This window comes from Octodon degus, unplaced genomic scaffold (assembly GCF_000260255.1).
Source record: "Octodon degus isolate 3935 unplaced genomic scaffold, OctDeg1.0 scaffold00001, whole genome shotgun sequence".
NCBI lineage: Eukaryota > Metazoa > Chordata > Mammalia > Rodentia > Octodontidae > Octodon > Octodon degus.
The window spans coordinates 9,799,760-9,819,648 of record NW_004524577.1 but is presented as its reverse complement, the minus strand read 5'-3'; the positions used below and the strand labels follow the sequence as shown (position 1 = coordinate 9,819,648).

The 19,889-nt window shown below is 46.1% G+C and overlaps 1 protein-coding gene across 1 annotated transcript in view; it reads right to left on the bottom strand.

Annotated features, from left to right (window-relative positions):
* The window catches only part of Cd109 (CD109 molecule), a 183,234-nt gene that overhangs the window by 95,100 nt on the left and 68,245 nt on the right, over positions 1-19,889 (bottom strand). Inside the window, exons 5-7 of the mRNA XM_023710578.1 lie at positions 15,303-15,331; positions 11,350-11,580; positions 7,825-7,950 (exon numbers count right to left, since the gene is read on the bottom strand). Of these exons, the coding sequence (XP_023566346.1) occupies positions 7,825-7,950; positions 11,350-11,580; positions 15,303-15,331 (386 nt within the window). The remainder of the gene's footprint in view (positions 1-7,824; positions 7,951-11,349; positions 11,581-15,302; positions 15,332-19,889) is intronic.

The following is a 19,889-nucleotide window of genomic DNA, read 5'->3' as shown; positions in this document are numbered from 1 at the left end:
ATAACATCATCAGGAGCTGTTCCAGGGGCTGGTGATGCACCTCAGTGGTGGAGCACTCACCTGGCCTGCTCAAGGTCCTGGGTCCTGTCAGTCATTAGCAAGAGGGGAGAAAGGAAGCAAGGGCTGCAGGGAGGGTTGAGAGGAAGAAAAAAGAGGGGAGGAGAGGAAAGGAAGGAGAGAGGAAGGCAGGGGAGGGGGAACAGAGAAAGCTTCTATGCAATTTTATTAAACTAACACTGCAATACAAATCAAATATCATACAAAGGCCACAGCACACACCTGTAATCCCAGCTACATGGGAGGCTGAGAGGGGACTCAAGTTGAACTGCCCAGGCTGGGCAGTTCAGGGAGATGCCATGTCAGGCTGAGAAAGAAAGAAGGGCTAGGGAAGTAGAAAGAACTAAGAAGCACTGTGTGCACGCGCCCACTACCCTCAGTGAATGCAATCACTGTGTACTATACGGCCGGGAAGATGGCTCAGTAGAATAAGCACTTGCCTGGCAAGCACAAGCCTGACTTCAATCCCCGGTTCCGCCAAAAAACAAAAACAAAAACAAACAAACAAACAAACAAACAAAAAAAAACCGAAGTCACTATGCACTGCAAACATGAGCTAGTAAAACTTTTAAATCTTTTTAAAAATAATACCAACAGGCTGGGGCATCTTGGGTGTGGTATCACACACCTGCAATCCTAGCAGTCAGGAGGCTGAGACAGGAGGATCACTGCAAGTGTGAGACCAGCCTGAGCTACACAGTGAATTCAAAACCAGCCTCAACTACATAGCAAGACACTGTCTCAATCAATTAATAAAACAAATGACTGGGGAAGTAGCTGACTGATAGGAAGCTCACCTAAAGCCCCAAGAGCCATCCTCAGTGCCACAAAAAGAGTAGGAGGAGAAAGACAACAATAACATAGGTCTATGGATAAACTTACTAGGCCCCACCATTATATACTGCACAGTAGGGACTGGTGGACATAAAAAATAGAGGAGTAAAAACCTAGAAATACTGCTACACCAAAATACTCATCATTAATTACTCATCATTCAAAATCCTGAAGGTGAAGGCAATACACAAATGCCAAATCCACTGAAGTTATTCCAAAAAGTTAACAGGAAAATAACTGACTAATTACCTTGCATTATGGAGAATCATTATAATATGATAAAGGCTGGGGAATCCTTTGCTAACCTATAGGAAAGTGCAACCAATGAATGCCATTTGCTGGTTCCCTGCGGTCACCACAAATCAAAGCTCTGACCAGTCCCATATTTTTATGGCGCTGCCCCTCAGTGGTCCCACTAATACCAGTCCCTATTCCTCTACAGAAAGAATGAGATCTCAAAGTACTCTCCTAAAATAATTTTCCCTTCCCTGAGCTTTATACTGAGAACAGTCAGTGCCTCAGGAGAAAAACAAAACGTAATAAATGTTATTTAATATATATGTATGTCTCTGATATGTGTGTCTGTTTAACGAATGCATTTTCTCCATATGATAATTCACAGCTGAAAGAAAAGTAAGTAATAAGCAATATGGTAATAGCATTAAAGCTACGCAGACATCCAGGAAAGACAGACCTGAGCCAGAGGCTGCACTCCCGGGCATCTCCCATCAAGTCTTCAGTTATACTGCCTCCTGGCGGTCACTGACCCACTTTTTTTTCAGTGTTCACAGTTTCATTCAGTCATGCTCATACGCTTACCTATTGCCTACAGCTGCTTTTGGGCGGCAGTGGTGGAGCTGGTAATTGTAACATACCTGACCCACAAAACCTAAAACATTACCTGTCTTTTTACATGGTTTTCTAAGCCCCTATTTAGACTTCAATATTGAGAACTGGGGGTACAACTCAGTGGCACAGTATAACACCCAAAGTAATAAAAGGAAGGTAGGCATAGAAGCATAGGTCTGGGAGGCCAAGGCGGGAGGTCAAGCCCTGCCTGGGCAATTGAGTGAGACCCTGTCTGAGGACAGAAGTAACAAGGACTGGTGACTTCATTCAGTGTGAAGGCCACATTCAATCCCCAACGCCACACAAAGGACAGAATACAGACTTCAACTACATTAAGGTCATTCAGCTAAAAATTGTGACTACTCTATTCATTCCATTTCTAGTGCTCTTCATTTTGCTCTGTAGAGACAGGCGTGCACAACTGTTAGCTCAGCACGCAGGAAGCTGAGGAAGGAGGATCTCAAGTTTGCAGCCAGTCTGCGCTACACACTGATATTTATTGCAAGATAAAATTTTTGTAGAACCAAGTTTGTGGCCACTTATCTAATGAATTTCTAGTATTTTTTTGTATCATAGATCTTCCAGTAATGAATTCCTCAGCTTTTCTTTAGAAAAAAGCTTTATTTCCTCCTTACTTTGAAAGGTATTTTTATCGACTGCAGGACTCCCCAAGTGGGCCAACAAGGCTTTGCTTTCAGCATTAAGGTCACTCTGCTGTTGCTGGGACACATGTCGGGCAGGCTTATTTTTTCATTGCTGTGTGGTTCAAATTCACATTTCACCAACAGTAAATACCTGATCAATATGCTTGTCTTCAAAAGTATAAGATGGTTTGCAAAATTTGGAAGTATAGTTGGTTCAAAACGTTTAGTAACTACTGACCTCTGTGCACATTCCTGGGGGCAGAAGGACGAGGTGGGGCACACAGAACAGTTGCTCTCTTAGAGAAGACAGTCCTTTGGGGAGCCTCATGAAACAGGCCACAGCCGGAGCCAGGGAAGCACCGCTACGCAAATGTGAGGAGGGGTTAGGGCTTCTAAAACTTCCTGCAGGTAAAAGTAATGAGACTAACAGGAGGAGTAAGCGCAGCAGGCACAGGGAGCTGCACGGACGAATTTAAGAAACACAAAGGACACAATATTCTTTAAAAAAATTTCTCTTAAAAATGGAAGCTCTTTCCTGCCTACCAAAGTGATGTGCCAGGGGCCAGGGAGATGGCTCAGTGAAATAAGCACTTCCCTGGCATGCACAAGGGCCTGAGTTTAATCCCCGGTTCCATCAAGAAAGAAAAAAGGAAAATCTCTGGGGGGTGGGGAGATGGCTCAGTGGAATAAGTGCTTCCCTGGCAAGCGCAAGGGCCTGAGTTCAATCCCTGGTTCCGAAGGAGAAAAAAAAAAAAAGTGATGTACCAGGTCAAGCTCATACACCCTGCGTGGGAATCCTCCCAGTCCACCAGTACATGAAGACCCCCCCCAGCACCCACCCCCCTCCCGCCTCTGGCCCTCGTTCTGTTCACCATTCGTCCAACAGACTAAGCTCTCGGGGCCATCACAGATCACTGCCCTTGCCTGCCATGATGCAGAGTGGCTTTGGAGTAGACCAGCAACAGACACCCGACCCACAAGCCCAGCTGCTGGCCACCAGCCACCTAAAGGCAGCCTGGCTTGCAGGGCTCTGAGAGTGGGGGATGGTGACCTCAGACGAGGTAACCAGCCCATACATACTTAGACTACAGGATATATGAAACATTGGCAAGAAAGTGACAGCCAAATAAAGCACAGTGTGAGAGGAGCAAACACTCACACTCATCCTCCTATAACCGTGTATATCACCAGAGTGGGCCAGCACCCGACAGTTCCTCTGCTACTGCACTGCCGTGGTTCTTCCATCACCTTTGTGCTATTTAACTTTTAGCATATTACGCATGTCACCAAACAGCTGTGATCTCTGAAAGTAGAAATCAAGTAAATACAAGAGTTTAGCTTCCCTGTATTCATCATCACACAGTGAGTCCTTGACACACTCGCTAGACGGGTGCACAGATGGAGCATGCATGAGCGGATACATGAATGGGTGAGTGGAGGGCTACACAGCTGCATACACAGAGAGATGCGTGGATGGACGGATGGACGGACAGACGGACGAACGTATGGGTGAATGCATGGATGTGTGGATGGATGCACAGATAGATGTATGGAAAGAAGGATGCATGTCTGGATGGATAGATGCATGGATGCATGCATGGATACATGATGCATGGGTGGATGCACGGGTACATGGGTGGATACATGCACGGGTGGGTGCATGGATGCATGGATCAATTCACGGATGGCTGCATACATGGATGCATGGATGGATGAGTAGCTGGAGCACAGATACATATGTGGATGTGTGGGTGCATGGATGGATGCGTGAGTACGTGGATAGATAAATAACAAAACAACTGACTACTGGAGAATGTAACTGGGAACTGAAAACAAAATCCTAACTCATCAACACTCACAGTATGCTTTGTCACCTCCCACCATTCTCCAATGCTCCACTAACTCCACCTCCTCCCAAATCCCCACGCAGGTTCTCCTCATGTTCACAGCCTCTGTGAAAATCCGGTCCTCTCCTAAGATGCACAAAGACCTGCCCTCTCCTCCTCCTCCTCTGTGAAGCTGACTCTTCCCTGTGATTCATCCCGCCCAGCCTTCCATGCTGCCCGCGTGCGTCTCACACTCCCTCGCTCGTAACCGTTCCCCACCCCCCAGCCCCTTCGGGACAGCCTCGCTCGCCATGCTGCCATCTACAGAAAGATGGCAAGCACACTTGGTGTGACTCTTTTAGGAAATGGCCCCCAAAAATGTGAACTGCAGGTAAAAACAATGGAAAACTTTTAACCAAAACCTCAGTTAAAGAAGGAGCTGGGTCTACAGCACACACTCATATGTTCAAAGACTTATTAAGTTTATTGCTCTAACAGAGAAATTAAGAATCTGAAAGCAATGACGTGAATAGAAAGCCACCATTTAATCTAAACTGAACCAAAGACAGGATGAGAGGTCAAATAAAGTTTTGCTTCCTCAAGAAGCTGCTCAGTTGCTCTGGGCCACGCTCCTGTCACGGTAAGATGGATGTAGAAATGCCCACCTCTTCTACAACACTGCCTCAGTATCCTCCCTGACTGCCCTGCTCCTGGAGATTGAACACAGGAGCACTCTATCACTGAGCAGCATCTCCAGTTTGTTTTTGCTTTGTCCCTGTGTTGTGTTTTATTGTGTTGTGTTGTGTTGTACTGTGTTTGAAATAGGGCCTTACTAAGCTGCCAGTGTTGAGCTCAAACTTGCGCTCTCCCTGCCTTCAGCTCCCTCAGGGCTGGGAGGACAGGCACACACAGCCACACACAGCTTCCAGTATTCTTTACATTCATGCCATGCATTCAGTAGAATCTGCAAATTAAAAGGGATGAAACGGGAAGCCATCTACAAAGCTGCAGGGGGCCATGAATCGAGATTATTTTCATACATTTTCTGGTTCTGAGAAAAAGAAAAACATTATATAGCACATAGTTGTTCATTATCAAAACATATGTTATAGAAAAATACAACTAGTTATCTATTATATATGTAATGGCAAATTTATATTACATAAAAACAATTACATCCCAGCCAGTTATGGTGGAACATGCCCATAATCCCAGTATTCCAGGAGACTGATACAGGAAGATCACAAGTTCAAGCCTAGATCGAATTTAGCACGATTCTGTCTCAAAATTTAAAAGAAAAAAAACTGCATACTGGGGCTTGAACCCAGGTGTTCTCCATTCAAATACATCCCCTAATCCTTTGGGCTGGGGAGATAACTTGGTCTAAGCGCCCGCCTGGCAAGCACAAAGAGCCAAGTTCAAACCCCAGTACCACATGCTGTGCTGTGACAGCCCTGGAATACCAGACACGCTGTGCCAGCCTTGAAATTGGGTATGGTGGTGCACGCCTATAATCCCTGTGATGGAGAGGCTGGGACAGGAGGATCACTACAAGTCCTAACTGCGTAGCAAGACCCTGTACCAAATAAATTTAAAAAATAAGAGTAAAGATCCCATTACTTTTGCTTTGTTTTATTGTCTGTATTTAGTACAGAGTCTCACCACACAGATTGGACTTATAGTGATTCTCCTGTTTTTAGCCTCCCAAGCACTGGGATTACAGGCACGTGCTACTGTGCCACCTATCTCAGTTGCATCTCAGCGCACCCCAGAGGCAGGGCCAGCACAGCATGCCAGGATTCGAACCCTAGTCCCTGCGCCTTCCTAAGCACATTATTTTTTGTATGGGTAAAAAAAAGAATTTCAGAACAAAATAATAAAAGAATAGCCATAGTTAATACACTGTATATTGTTACCTTCAAAGTAGTTATTCAGAAGATCACAAGCTGAAGCTACAGGCATGAAAAATTGCCAAAACAAAATATTCTTTGATCCCATTATTTTTAATATAGCAAAAGTGAGAAGATTAAAAACCCAAGAAAAGATTAAAAATATTAAGTATCTTAATATCTCAAAAACTAAACTAAGGGGCTGGTGAGATGGCTCAGTGGTCTAAAGCACCTACTTAGAACAAGCTTAGCAAAGCACAGGGACCCCAGTTCAATCCCCCAGCACCACATGCCAGCCCGCCACGCCCCCTGGTGGGCTGAGCTGGCCACACACAAATAAATAAATAAAGCTTTAAAAAAAAAAAAAAACTAAACTAAGTTCTTCCCCTAGAATCACAATTTTTTTAAAAATCAATTATTTTTTAAAACTCACACACTTACACTTTTTCACCAAGGCTTTTCTTACCAGTAACACATGTGTGGCAGAAGGTTATCTATTCAGCTGAACCACATACAATTGCTGATACTTGGCAATTTGACTTAAATGGTGATTTCCTATGTCCTGCCTAGTAATTTATCATTTTCCTTTTAAACTGACCTAAAAAGCTACTGCTTTGAAACTGCATAAGGTGCCAGGGAGATGGCTCAGTGAAATAAGCACTTCCCTAGCAAGCGCAAGGGCCTGAGTTCAATACCCAGTTCCACCCAAAAAAAAGAAAGAAAGAAACTGCATAAGGTTTACCACACATGACACCCACTAATCAGAGTTCTCAGGGCAGCCCAAAGGAGGGAGGGGTGCTGGGGAGAAGGGACAGGTGGCAGGGCTGCCCAGGGCCACTGCTGCCTAAAACATTCGCTCATCAGGAATCATTAGTCTGTTAAAAAAAAAAAAAAAAAAAAAAAAGAACCAAGAAACACATACGTGCATGTGGTAGGAGAAAGCAGACTGTTAAAAATTCCCATTAGAGTGCTGATATTTTAAGATTTTGGAGCAATGCCATGGGCCATGGGTCAGAACCACACTGGGCCAGGGAGTGGTACTGTCAGCTGGTCTGGGGGCTGTGAGAGAATGGGCCACACAGCAGGAGATGAGCAGGGGGGCGAGGCGGCAAAGCCATGTGTTTACAGCTGCTCCCCTACACCCGCTTTTCTGGCAAAGCTCCACTTCGAGTTAACGTTCATAGGAAGAGAACCCCATCCTGCACTTCGCTTGTGAGGGATCTGGTTACTCACTGTTTATGAAACGCTAATGTAAAATAATAGACATAAAATGCCCAATAAATGTAATGTGCTTGAATCATCCCCCAAAAAAAGGAATCATTAGTCTGAGATATAAAATAGCTATTCACCACTCATTTCTAAAATTCTCAGTGCAGGGGGGCCGGGGAGATGGCTCAGTGGAATAAGCACTTCCCTGGCAAGCCCAAGGGCCTGAGTTCAATCCCCCAGTTCCGCCAAAAAAATAAAAAATAAAAAATAAAATAAAATTCTCAGTGCATGCAAAAAATTCATCTATTATACCAAATGCCAAATATTTTAACCTGTAAACATTGTATCAAGGAAAGAAATAAGAATGACTGAACTATAATACGCTGTAATGGTAATGGTTCATTAATAGACTATCAATTAAAAATTAACCACTTATCTAATATTCATACTATTTTTTTTTGTTCAATGAGTAAATGATTTTGGAGATTCTTCTCCACCTGAATTACTTATACTCACATCCACTTGAACTTCAATGGACCATTCCCCAAGTATTGGGTGTGAAGACAGTTGAAAAGTTCTGGAAATGACTCCAAGATTACTCTGTTGTGACAGCCACTGTTGGATCAAATTGGACTTGGGGTCCTACAACAAAAACCAGACACATTAAGCACAAGGCTGCCCCATGCACTGTACCTCACGGGTTTTGAAGGGAGCCCTGTGGCACCCCCCGGCCACACAGGAGTCTCCCCCCTCACCAAGACACTAACACAACTTGTGGAAAATGCCAAGCCTATAGTACCAAAAAGAGAAATCAAAGTCTCTTTTTTTTTTCTCATATTTCTCCAGGGATCATCTTGCTTTGCAGCCACCTTTTGACTCTCAGCCCCACATTTCCTTCCACTGCGGCAGCAGCGGTGGTGACGGTGTTAACAGAGCTCTCTGTAGAGATGCCCCGCCAGTTTACTTAAGGCCTGCTCTGTATCAGGAATGTTGCCTTGGCTCTAATCACCATAACACCTTCAGGTAACAAAACCCTCACCTCATCATTAAAAAACTCAAGGCCAAGAGAAGTTAGATTAGTACCCACTATAGGCTTCTGATAAGGCCCAATATTATAGCACCCACACCAGGTGGAATTCAGGATTCAACCCTGCATCTGTCTTTGAAATCAGCAAATATGGATCAGACAGATGTTTAACCAGGAGGATACATGAAAAACACTTAGGTCTTGACTTGTGCCGTAACAATTCCTCATGCAGTATTCAGCTACCAACACTCCACTCTCATCCCCAATCTGCCTCATTCATTCATTCTGATAGCCTTTCTCTCTCTCCCTCCCTTCCTCCTTTCTTTCCCTCCCTCTCTCCCACACACATCCTGCCACCACATCCTGTTTTACAACTCATCTCCTCCTCTAGTCCTGGCATGACCCAGTGGTGCTCCACCCGGTACAAGACTTCACATCAGAGACCGAAGAAAGAAGCACAGTGGCTGACATGCTTGGCACAGCTCCTGGCATTGTGCGAAGACTGAGTACACACTGGTCCTGATCATTACAATAATCCACTAGTGATTCTGCTTTTGTTTTTCTACCCGACCAGGTCTAACTCTTTTGCTCTGTAATCTGGGCCCCTCTACATATCTAGGCCCTCCTCCTCTAAACACACACACGCTGACAGTTCCCCGCAGAAGTCCACACATCTAAACCTCCGCAATACAGCCAACAGCCCGCCCCAGTGGGGAGCTCCTCAGCCTCCACCCGCACTTCCGACAGGAGGGGAGACCTCTGGGAGCCCCAACACCCAGAGTTTACACTGCTTCAGTGTATCTTACCGTTACACACAGTAAAATCAGCTTATCTATTTTATCTTACAAAACCCAAATTTTTTGTTCCCACCTAGACTGTGAGCTCCTGAGAACTGGAATGAGATAGTTCCCTTTTTTCTATTGTTTGATGAGATGTAATGAGTTGGCCCATTATTAGAGACCAGAAGACAGCTCTCTCCCAGGGTGGGGAAAGGACAATGCTGAGAATGAAGGAGCAAGGAGGAGTCGGCCAGAAACTAATTGTTGAAACTGGGACCAAAGGCAAGTCGAGAGCAAGCAGGTCACTGTGTCCTGGGCAAACCTGGGCTGTGCCTGGGCCCCAACACTCCGAGGCCAACTGTGGAGGAAAAAAGCTCCGGGGAAAATAAACACCTGATAACCACCACAGCATAGCAATTAAGGGAATGAAAATGAAAATCTAGAATGCTATTTTTCTTTGTCAGACCAACAAAGTCTTCAAGTAATCACGATAACTCCTGGTGCAATGCAAAGTGGAAGGAAAGGAGTGTTCCCACGTGGCTGGTGCGCTGCAGTGGTCAGGGGCTGCAGCTCCCAGCGGGTGTCCAAGAGTCTGAACTTTGATACCTCTGTACCTGGTGATATGGACGGGACAGAACTAAATGATCTCTTGTTTTCCAAAGTTGTCTTGGACCTGGGTCCAAATGTCACCAATAAGCAGGGCACAAGAGAATGGAGCAGCTCTGGAAGTCTTTACAGAGCACGCTGGAGTTTGAACAGCCACGCACAGGGGCACCACACAGAGCCCAGCATTCGCAAGTGGTCAACTCCTGCCATTCACTCACAGTGTGACCACTGCCCTGCCACCGCCAGAAGGTGACACTGAACAGTCACCTCTGGGTGGCACAGCGCAGCAGCAAGCTCCCTAGCCAGAGCAGACATCTGCAGGACACCCCAAGTGATGGATCACGCACCAAGCACACATCCACCTGGCCCACAGAGAGAAGTCAGGCCACTCAGACAAGGCCGCCCTTCATGTAGCCAGGGCGGCAGCTCCGAGTCTGCCACAGCTGTAGCCGCTCAGGGCCAGTCAGTTGGGGCAGTCACAAGGGCAGACCCTTCAAGCCAGTATCTGAACCTGCACAACATCGTCCCCAGCCCCAGGTACAGGAGCTTCTCAAAGGAGAAAGGTCAGGGCTGAAGCCAGCTATGCTGCTGCCATCCCAGGGCTGGCAGGGCCTCTCTCTCCAGGGCTGGGGGGCCAGAATTAGGGCTGGAGTGGGGCATGGGTTTTCTATTGCTAAGTGCTACTTGAAGCCCTTTCCTGAGTTTGGTTATGAAAGTGGGAAAAATCAAAATACCTAAAATGACCTCCATTAATTAAATAACCACACTAAAATATCACTGACATGCTGCCCGTTCTTGGCCAAATTCGGGCAAATTGAGTCCCAAAAAGATGAGACTCGAAGATACACTTCTCCACATTGGCCTGCAGGTGGCGCTGCGTTGGCACGCGACTGCTCCCGCGGGGCCCAGTTCCTGCACCAAGTTCCACTTTCTTCTCGCAAGCTTTCCGGAGAAACTAACCATTCCACACTAGACGATGAAGAAAACATCACAGCTACTGAACCCCGGCCTAAAGCTGGCTCTGCTGGCTCCAAGGTGGGAGGCAGCGCCCCGTGTCCACGGCCAGAGCACAGAGGAGCGCGCCACCCCTCGTTCTCGGTGCCCAAACCTGGGTCTGAGCCCAGGCTTCCCTCTCCTGGGCAGGAGGCCACGCGTGGCCAAGCCAGCGGCGCCCGATTTGGCTCTCTGCGCCCTTCCAGGAAGGCCCAACTCGGGCTAAGCCCAAATATGGCAGAAACGTCCAAATAATCCGCAAACCAAGGGCCTCCCAGGCAGGCACCAGAGCACAGGGGCGGGACAGCAAGGGCACGCCAGGGTGCCCCCCACTCCGCCTCCCCGCTACCCACTGCTAACTGGGGCCCCATCTGCCCGGCTCCTGGCCCGTGTCCGCGCCTGGAAGACAGAAGCTTGCAAGCAAGTGGCACACGCACCCCGGCCGAGGCCAGGCTGAGCCGAAGGCCGGGAACCGAGCCCGCTCTCTCCGCCCGGCTTCCCAGCATTTGCAACGAGGACTCCCACGTGGACGGCGCAGTCGGCCCAGGCCCGCGTCCAAGGCGGTGAGCGTGGCCAAGGGCACCTGCTAGGAAGCTCCCGAAGGGCGGATCGGAGGGACCCGGCTCTGCCACTCACCTTAATGAAGACGTCCACAGAGGCCTTGTAGGGCCTGAAATCCGAGAAGAGCAGAATAACCCGAAACTTCACTTCCTGCCCTGGCTGGTACAGCGCCTTGTCCGTCTGAACTAAGACAGACGTCCTCTTCATCTCGAACGACAGGCGCGTGCTGTTGTAGAACAAAAGCTCGTCCTCCGCGCGCCCGGTGACGCGCAGCTCGTAGCTCTCATCTGCGCTGCTCATAGGTAGCTGCGGAGGGGGGACACCAAATCTCAGGGTTTCACCTCAGGGCTGCTTCCATTACAGCGTACAGCAAAAAATGTAAATAAATGGTGTTACCAAGAGTAACTGTGATGCTGAGGATTTTGCCTTCCTGGGCATCAAAGTAAAAGTTTGTATTCCCTCCTAGAACGCCCCACATCGAGTTCTCTAATGACGTCGCACGGATCCTCAAACTCGGACGCCCGCTTCGCAGCCCTCTCCCAGCAGCCACCTCGCCGGCTGACGTTCGGCACGCACAGCTCACGACCGCCGGAAGCCGGAAGCCACTGCCAACACAGGCGTGGCAGGTGCGCATGCGCACTCTCGCTGCCTCCCCCAGAGTTCTCTGCGATGTTCCCCCTTCCTGCATCTTGCTCGTGGGTGGAGGTGCTGCTATGGTCACTACAGTTGTTACTACCTGAACTCCTGTCCACTGACTTTAACAGACCGGAAGCCGTTCCCAGACCTCAGCCATTCAGGTGGGTGCGCAAGCTAAAAGCATCTCATGAAGGCACGAGGGAAGTGGGGCTCAGGGCAGCGACTCGAATGACCTCAGGCTTCTGGGCCAGACTCAAACCCAACTTGTCTCGTTTTTTTCCATTCTGTGTATCTAGTTTGCTTTTTAATTAATTTTAGCAGTACACTTTTGATATACACAACGATCACATTCCTCATAGGGAATCTGTACCTGTACATGATATATCGTGATTTTTTTTTTTATCCCATTCCCCTCCCCTCCCTTCCGCCTTCTTCTTCCTTATTTACAAAAGTTTTGTTTCTGTTTGTTCGCGCTGTTCTTTTCCCCCTTTTCCCTTCCTTCCTTTCCTGTTTCCTTTTCCCATGTAAACATTTTATTCCCATTTCCCAATGTCTAGTGCACATTTTGGTCCTGACACTTTCAATTTCTCACACCAGAGAAATAGTGTGACATATAAACACGTATGTCCAATTTATTTCACTTTAAGAGTATGGTCTCAGGGTGTATCAATTTACCTAGAAATGTCTCGGGTATATCTTTATTCAAATGCAACATGTCTATACTGATCTAGTAAGAAACTACATGTGGTGATTTTAAAATATGTTTAGAACATATTTTAAACATATTTGAAGCCTAATTCCCAGACATGGAGATGCTTCTAAACCCTATAATGAGATTGATGATCATGAAAAGAATAGTTTGGGCCAGGGAGCTTGCTCATCAGCATAAGCACCTGCCTGGCAAGCTCAGGCCCCTGAGTTTAATCCCTGTATCCGCCCCCTCCCCCCAAAAAAAATAATTTTTTGGTCTATATGGCCATCAGCTGATGAATAAAGGAAATGTAGTATTTATACACTTTGGCGTACTAGTCTGTTATAAAGATAAACATAAGTCACTTTAGGAAAAGGAATGCACCTTGAGACCATAATGTTAAATGAAATACATCAGACACCCAAGCTTAAATACCACATGGCTTCTCTTATTTGAGAAACCCAAGTATAAGCACGTTGATGAGCAAAATAAAAAGACAATAGGAGATGGGGAGATGAATCTTTTGCAAACAGGAAGAGGACCAAGAGATGGAGGCAGGTGGGAAGAGGAGAGGAGACACAGATGAAAATAAAATCAAAAAGTGCCTGCTTAAGCAGAACGCAGCAGCCCGGTTCGATCCCTAGGCCTGCCTTGCCAGCCCCACCTCGGGCGCACTGAGGTACTAAGTGAGACTGGGCTTGGGACTGGGATATATAGCAACCCCCTGTCTCAAAAATTTTTTTAAAAGGTGGGGGGGGGGCAGGCCAGATGGCTCAGTGGGCTAAAGCACCTGTTTAGGCAGAACACAGCAGGTGGGCTTCAATCCCCAGCATGCCCTCCATGCCAGGCCCCAGCCCCAGGCATGGTGGTGCATTCCTGAAATCCCAGCCTTTGGGAGGCTGAAAACAGCAGGATCACTACGTAGGAGTCTGCTGATCTACATAGTGAGACCCTGAAGACCCTGTATCTAATACATTAAAAAAAGAGAGAGAGCATCAAGGCGCGTTATGTGCAAGTACCAATTCCCCGCAATAAATGTAATCATTATGTACTGTGAACATATAGTAATCAAAACAAGTTTTAAAAATTAATAGCTTCTGCCAGATATAATAGTGGTGCATGCCTGTAATCTCAGCACTTGGGGAGGCCCAGGCAGGAAGATCACAAGTTCAAACTTATCCACTTAGTGAGTCCCTTTCTCAAAATAAAAAATTCAAAAGACCTGGGGACGCAGCTCCATAGGCAGGCCCTGGATCCAATCCCCAACATAACCTAAAAAGAACTAAAGTAGCCAGGTGTCTACAGGTATGGTCTGTACACGTGGAATCACCAGCAGCTGTTCCTCCCTTACCCTGCCTTCCCCCCTCTCCAGGCTTTCTACACTTCTGATCTGTGGAATTCTTTTCTGGAAACCAAGCACTGGGCTTTAAATCTGATTCCTGAACTTAAACTCGACCTTCATCCTGCAGTAGGGCAATCACATTACACAGGGTTCATTTTCATTTTACTGCTAGAATACCTTCCCAACAGAGCATCCATACAGGCTCTAGGGCTGGAATCAGTTAGGTTCTATTACTGCAATCTGACATTTTATTGTCACAAAAATCAAAAGGTTTATCCTCCTGCTGCTTCCTTATGCTTTTTATTTCCCTCCGCTTCCTGGGTTTTGTTTTTGTTTTTGTTTTTTTTTTGAGACAGGGTCTTGCTATGTAGTTCAGGCTAGTCTTGAACTCAGTAAGTAGCTAAGGGTACTTCAAACTCATTACAATCCTGCCTCAACCTCCTGAGTGCTGGGATTATAGGCATGCAGCACCATGCCAAGGCATGTCTGTTATTTAGCTTAATATTTTTTGAAAATCCGCTAAACTGTGAGTCTGCGAAAGCCGCGCTGCAACATAGACGGACTACCGTAACTCGTGTATTACGTGTGTTTGTGCGCCTGGATTCTTTTTTGTTTGCTTTGGCGGAACCGAGGATTGAACTCAGGCCCCTGTGCTTGCCAGGGAGGCGCTCGTCCTGTTGAGCCACCTCCCCGGCCCCGGCATGTCTGTTATTAACAGCAGTATATTGCTTAGTAAGAAAAAAACAACATTATATATTTTAAAATTCATAAACATGGTGTATTGCATAATTTGTAATAGGTCAGATGTGGTGAACAGAATATACTGTTCAATACAATACTTTACAACATCAAAATTAACACAAAAATTATGTTATGACCCCCAACACAGGTCGGAGACAAGAATGGTATTCCTGGCTTTTCCATTTGTCTCAGATCCCAATATGACTCAGCTCGGCACCACCCTTTTCAAGGACAAGGCAACTGAGGGGCCAGGGAGATAGCTAAGTGGAATAAGCACTTCCCTGGCAAGCACAAGGTCCTGAGTTTGATCCCTGGTACCACCAAAATAAATAAGTAAATCAATCAATCAAAGACAAGACAACTGAGAATGGAATGTTAATTACATGCCCAAGATTGTAAGGCTTCCTAAGGCAGAAGCAGGAGCAAACTCAGTGAAGTTCGCAATTTCCTAAGAGCAGTCACCCTCCTAGGTATTTGAAGAACTTAACAACCAATCTTCCTTTAAAAAACCAAACCAAACTTATAATGTAAACGTTATAAAAGCCAGCAAAATATTAATGAGTTTAATTCACTGATGCAGCCCATTTCCAAAACCAGACTTATTACAGGGATACTTACTGATGGAAGAGTAAGTGTCTTGAAAGATCCTGAAAGAAAAGCAGAAGAAAATAGACTTTCATAATTTGAATATGATGCTGTGACACAAATGTTACAAAACCATCATAATACTCTTTTTCTTTTTTAACACAGGGCCTCATATGTAGTTCAGGCTGGCCTGGGGCTCACTGTGTAGCCCAGGCTGGCTTGAACTCATGGAGTGCTGGGATTCCAGCTGTGCACCCCCACGCCCAGCTTCCTAATACATTTTTTTGAGACAGGGTGCCACCATGTAGTCCAGGCTGGCCTCAAACTCATGGTGATCCTCCTGCCTCAGCCTCCCAAGTACTGGGATTTCAAGCATGTACCACTATGCCTGGCTCCAATACTTTTTTTTTTTTTTGCTTTTTTTTTTAAGGAATGGATACATTTATTAAACACTTAGTAATGTCTCTGTATACCAGCATATATACTTTCTTATTTTGTCAGTCAATCTCTGTATTAGAAAATAGCTCCCATTTTTCAGATAAATTCTCTAAATTTATGTGTCTTTTATCATACTTTCTTTGGGTTTTTTTTCCCCCTTTCCCATTTTCTCTTCTGTTTTTTGTTTGTTTGTTTGGTTGATTGGTTGGTTGTGGGGGGGGTAACCAGGAATTGAACTCAGGCCCTTGCACTTGCCAGGCCAAGTGTTTGTGCCACTGAGCTATATCCCTAGCCCCCAATACTCATTTAAATGTAGTTAGAATCATAAAATTTTACCAAACCAAAACAATTTTATTACCAGACTACCCTGGATATTATCACATATACTTGTGCTAAACAACTACGGATCAAAATTAAAAAGATAGCATTGAATAAACCCTAAAGAGTTCTCTTTACCATTGTCATTTTTGCTGTCACTGGTGCTTGTTGCTTTTTCGGGCTGTACACACTGGAGACACTTTATAGCACACACAAAGGGAACCTGAGGTTTGGCATTTGTCAGCTTCCTTGTTACTCAGGGACAGCACCTGGCACCCACAGCTTAATGGAGGGCGGGTTTGCTTCGGCTCCTGATTCAGGGCTTCACTTTCCACTCGGCTGGCTCCAAGGTAGCAGCCTCACAGAACAGAGCTTAGTTCTTATCCAAGGCCAAGAGGATGGCAACAGCATCAGAAGAAAAGGGACAGGGACCAGGCCAGGTCACGCCCATGACACACCCAGAAACGTGCTCCACCAGCCGCTCCAGGTGGATCCCAAAGCCAGTCAAGGTGACACTGCGCCCACCTGCCACATGGCACCTTTCGTCACCATCTGATGCGACTGTGCAGAAACAACTAGAAATGCAGTGATCTCTCCCTGAAGGCTCAACAGTTCTGCACATTTCAGAAGTCTGGTTCAAAGTCTATTTTGAAGCTAAAGGCAGACTCTTACTTATGAGCCCCTATAGAAATAAAAAGCTTTGTGATCCCAAGGTCCAATGACATGGGGTCAGCATTCACATCCCAACAGGGAGGGACAGGGAGACAGAAACAAACTGGTCCAAAGTAAGACCTCAGTCCAGCAACCGAAACCTTAAGTCCTATAGTTCCATGTTTGGTGTCCAGAGCACATGCTGGAAAATGTAGGTTCCCAAGGGCTTGGGAGGCCCCAGTCCTGCAGCCTCACTGGCTGAAGCCCACATAGCCTCTCTCTCAGGGGGAATGGCCTACAGCATTCCTCAGCAGACACTATACCATTCCAGCATCTCTGCCTTCCTGCGACCTCCAGTGCACTTTGGCTTCACTCACAGCTCCACACACTGCCCTCTCAGGGCACACCACTGGGCATCCTGGGCCACCCTCCGACATCTGGGTGAAAGCCTCCCTCGCCCTGTAACTCTTGCATGCTGCAAGCAGGTAGGCAGCATCCCAGAAGACACCAGGGTCTGTCAGTGGAGTGAATGTCCAGCCTTAGACTACGGCTGCAACAGCCTGAGAGTGTCTAGGATGGTTGAGCACTGAGAAATGAAAGCAGGAAACCAGCTCCCCAGGAGAGCCTTCTGAAGGAGGGATCCAGGAGCAATTTTTTTTTTTATTTATGTATACAGGGTCTCACTACACAGCTCAGACTTGTAGTGATCCTCCTGTCTCAGCCTCCCCAGTGCTGGCATTACAGGCATGTGCTACCACGCCCAGTTTCAGGTCCAGCATGGTGGATCTGGTGTTTCAGGGGATGGAACAGCACATGGTACCTGGGATTAAACCCAGGTCCTTGCGTTTGCCAGGCAGGCACTTAAACCGCTGAGCTATCTTCCCAGCCGAGGAGCATTCCTCTTAAATGAAAGGTTTATACTTTCGAACCTGTGAGCCTACTGTGGGTGAGCTCTTGCTGGTTCCTAAGATGTGCTCAAATCTTACTTCTTGTCCTGGTACTATAAAGTGCTTAGTATTTTGTTTTCAGGGGTTCCCCCCCCACACACTGGTATTCATCTCTTCAGCAGCCACACATCCTCTGGCCCCAGGTTTACACATTGACCAAGTTTTTCAAATGTTTCTGCCCTGCTTTTTGCCTGATTCTCACTATAAGCCAGACTAAAAGCAACCCTCAAAACCCATGCCACAGTCTGAAGGCTGGGTGACACTCAACTGTCCCCTGACAGATTAGCCCACTGACCTTAATCTCAGGACACAGGGAAAATGTAGGCCCCTTTTGACAGTGTCACACACATGGCTTCTAGTCCAACTGCCAGTGCTGTCCTTGTTCCGAACCTGAGCCCAATCTGTAGTGCCAGTATTCCTACCAGCATTTGGGTCTTCGGGGCTCTGACCACAATTGCCCATCAGCTTACAGCATCCTAGGCCTTCTCTAGTGCGTATCTCCATACTTTCTCAGTCTAGTTCAGAAACTTCTGAACCACACTGTCAGGTACAGACACAGCAATGGCCCCACCTCTGCTACAGCTTTCTGTATTGGCCTTGCTGAGACATAAGACCTGATGCAATTTAAGGGAGAGTTCATCCGGCTCATGATTGCAGGGGATTCAGTCCACGGTCAGCTGGCTCCCATGCAGCCACTTCAGGGCAGAAGAACATCATGGAGCAGAGCTGTTTGGTTCATGGTAGCCAGGAAGCACAGCAGGGAGAAAAGGGTGGGGGACCCGAAAAGGATCCCAAGGCTAAGCCTCCATGAACCCCCTGGACACACCTCATAAAAGTATGTTCCCACAACCCCCAAGAGAATTCCAAAGTCCCTCAAATTTAACATTCCACTCTAACCACCACAGGGGTGGTTTTCTGTGTGTGTGTTTGCTTTGGTTTCTTTCAGAACTGGGCATTAAACACAGAATACTGCACATGCTAAGCATACACATTGCCACCAAACTACATCCCCAATAAGGTTTACTTTGGATGTTCTCATAGCCTTGTGATAAAAGAAGAAAAGGACAGCATTAGTCATGTCAGGAATGAGCGGGGACTCCCAAGTGACTCACTAGTACTACATTGGCATACCCTTTCATGTACAGTTCTAAATATAGGACTATTAATTTTACTCATGGCAATTTCTCATATCCACTCATCTCAAGGGAAAAAGTGTCTCAAGTTAAAAAATTTCTTAAATAATAAGCCAGATGTGATAGCACATGCCTATAATCCCAGCACTCCGAATGCTGAGGCCAGAAGACACTAAGTTGGACTCGCACGTGGGCAACTTAGTGAATCAGTGAGATGCTGTCTCAAAATAAAAAAGGGAGGCTGGAGATGTAGCTCAGTGATCGAACACTCCAAGGTTTGATCCCTAGTACTGCAATAATAACAAATAACACAAATAACAATCAATTAAAAGCATGTATCCCAAGTTTCCTTCAGAAGAGATAGCAGCCTTTCATTTCTCCAGTCATTTAAGAGCTATTTTAAGGCTGTGACAATGAACAAAACAGACATGGTCTGTCCTTTGCTGAAAGCCACATGCTTCCATCATGTGGAAGCAGAAAGCCCCAGAATGTGTCAAAGTACAGGACAGAAGCTAAGCAAATTGTCTCTGAAATCAGGCCACACTGGTCTTCAGAATGTGCCATGTCTCCTACATGTTACCCATTGTATGAAAGTAGAGATCAATGCCAAAAGAAACCACAAAAATTATGCAAACACATGGTAATTAAACAATGCACACTTCAATAATCCATGGGTCACAGAAGAAATCAAGAAGGAAATTATACAGTTCCTAGATTCAAATGATAAAGCCAATCCAATATACAAGAAGGCATGAGAAACAATGGAAACAGTCCTAAAAGGGAATTTTATATAACCTAATGACACACTTGAAGGTCCCAGGAAAGAAAACAATAATCTGAAGCCAAAGCTAGTACAAGAAAAATTAGAGCAGAAATTAATGAAATTGAAACCAAAAAAAAAATCACAAAATATCAATGACTTAAAGAGCTGGTTCTTCAAAAGAATAAGCAAAATGGACAAACCCTTAGCCAATTTCACCAAAAATATAAAGACCCAAAGTGTGCAATTAGAGTGAAAAAAGGCAAAATCACAAGAGATCACTGAAACTCAGAGTATTAGTAACTACTTCGAAAACCTGTACTTCAATAAACTGAAGAATCCAGAAGAAATGGGTAGATTCCTAATACATAGG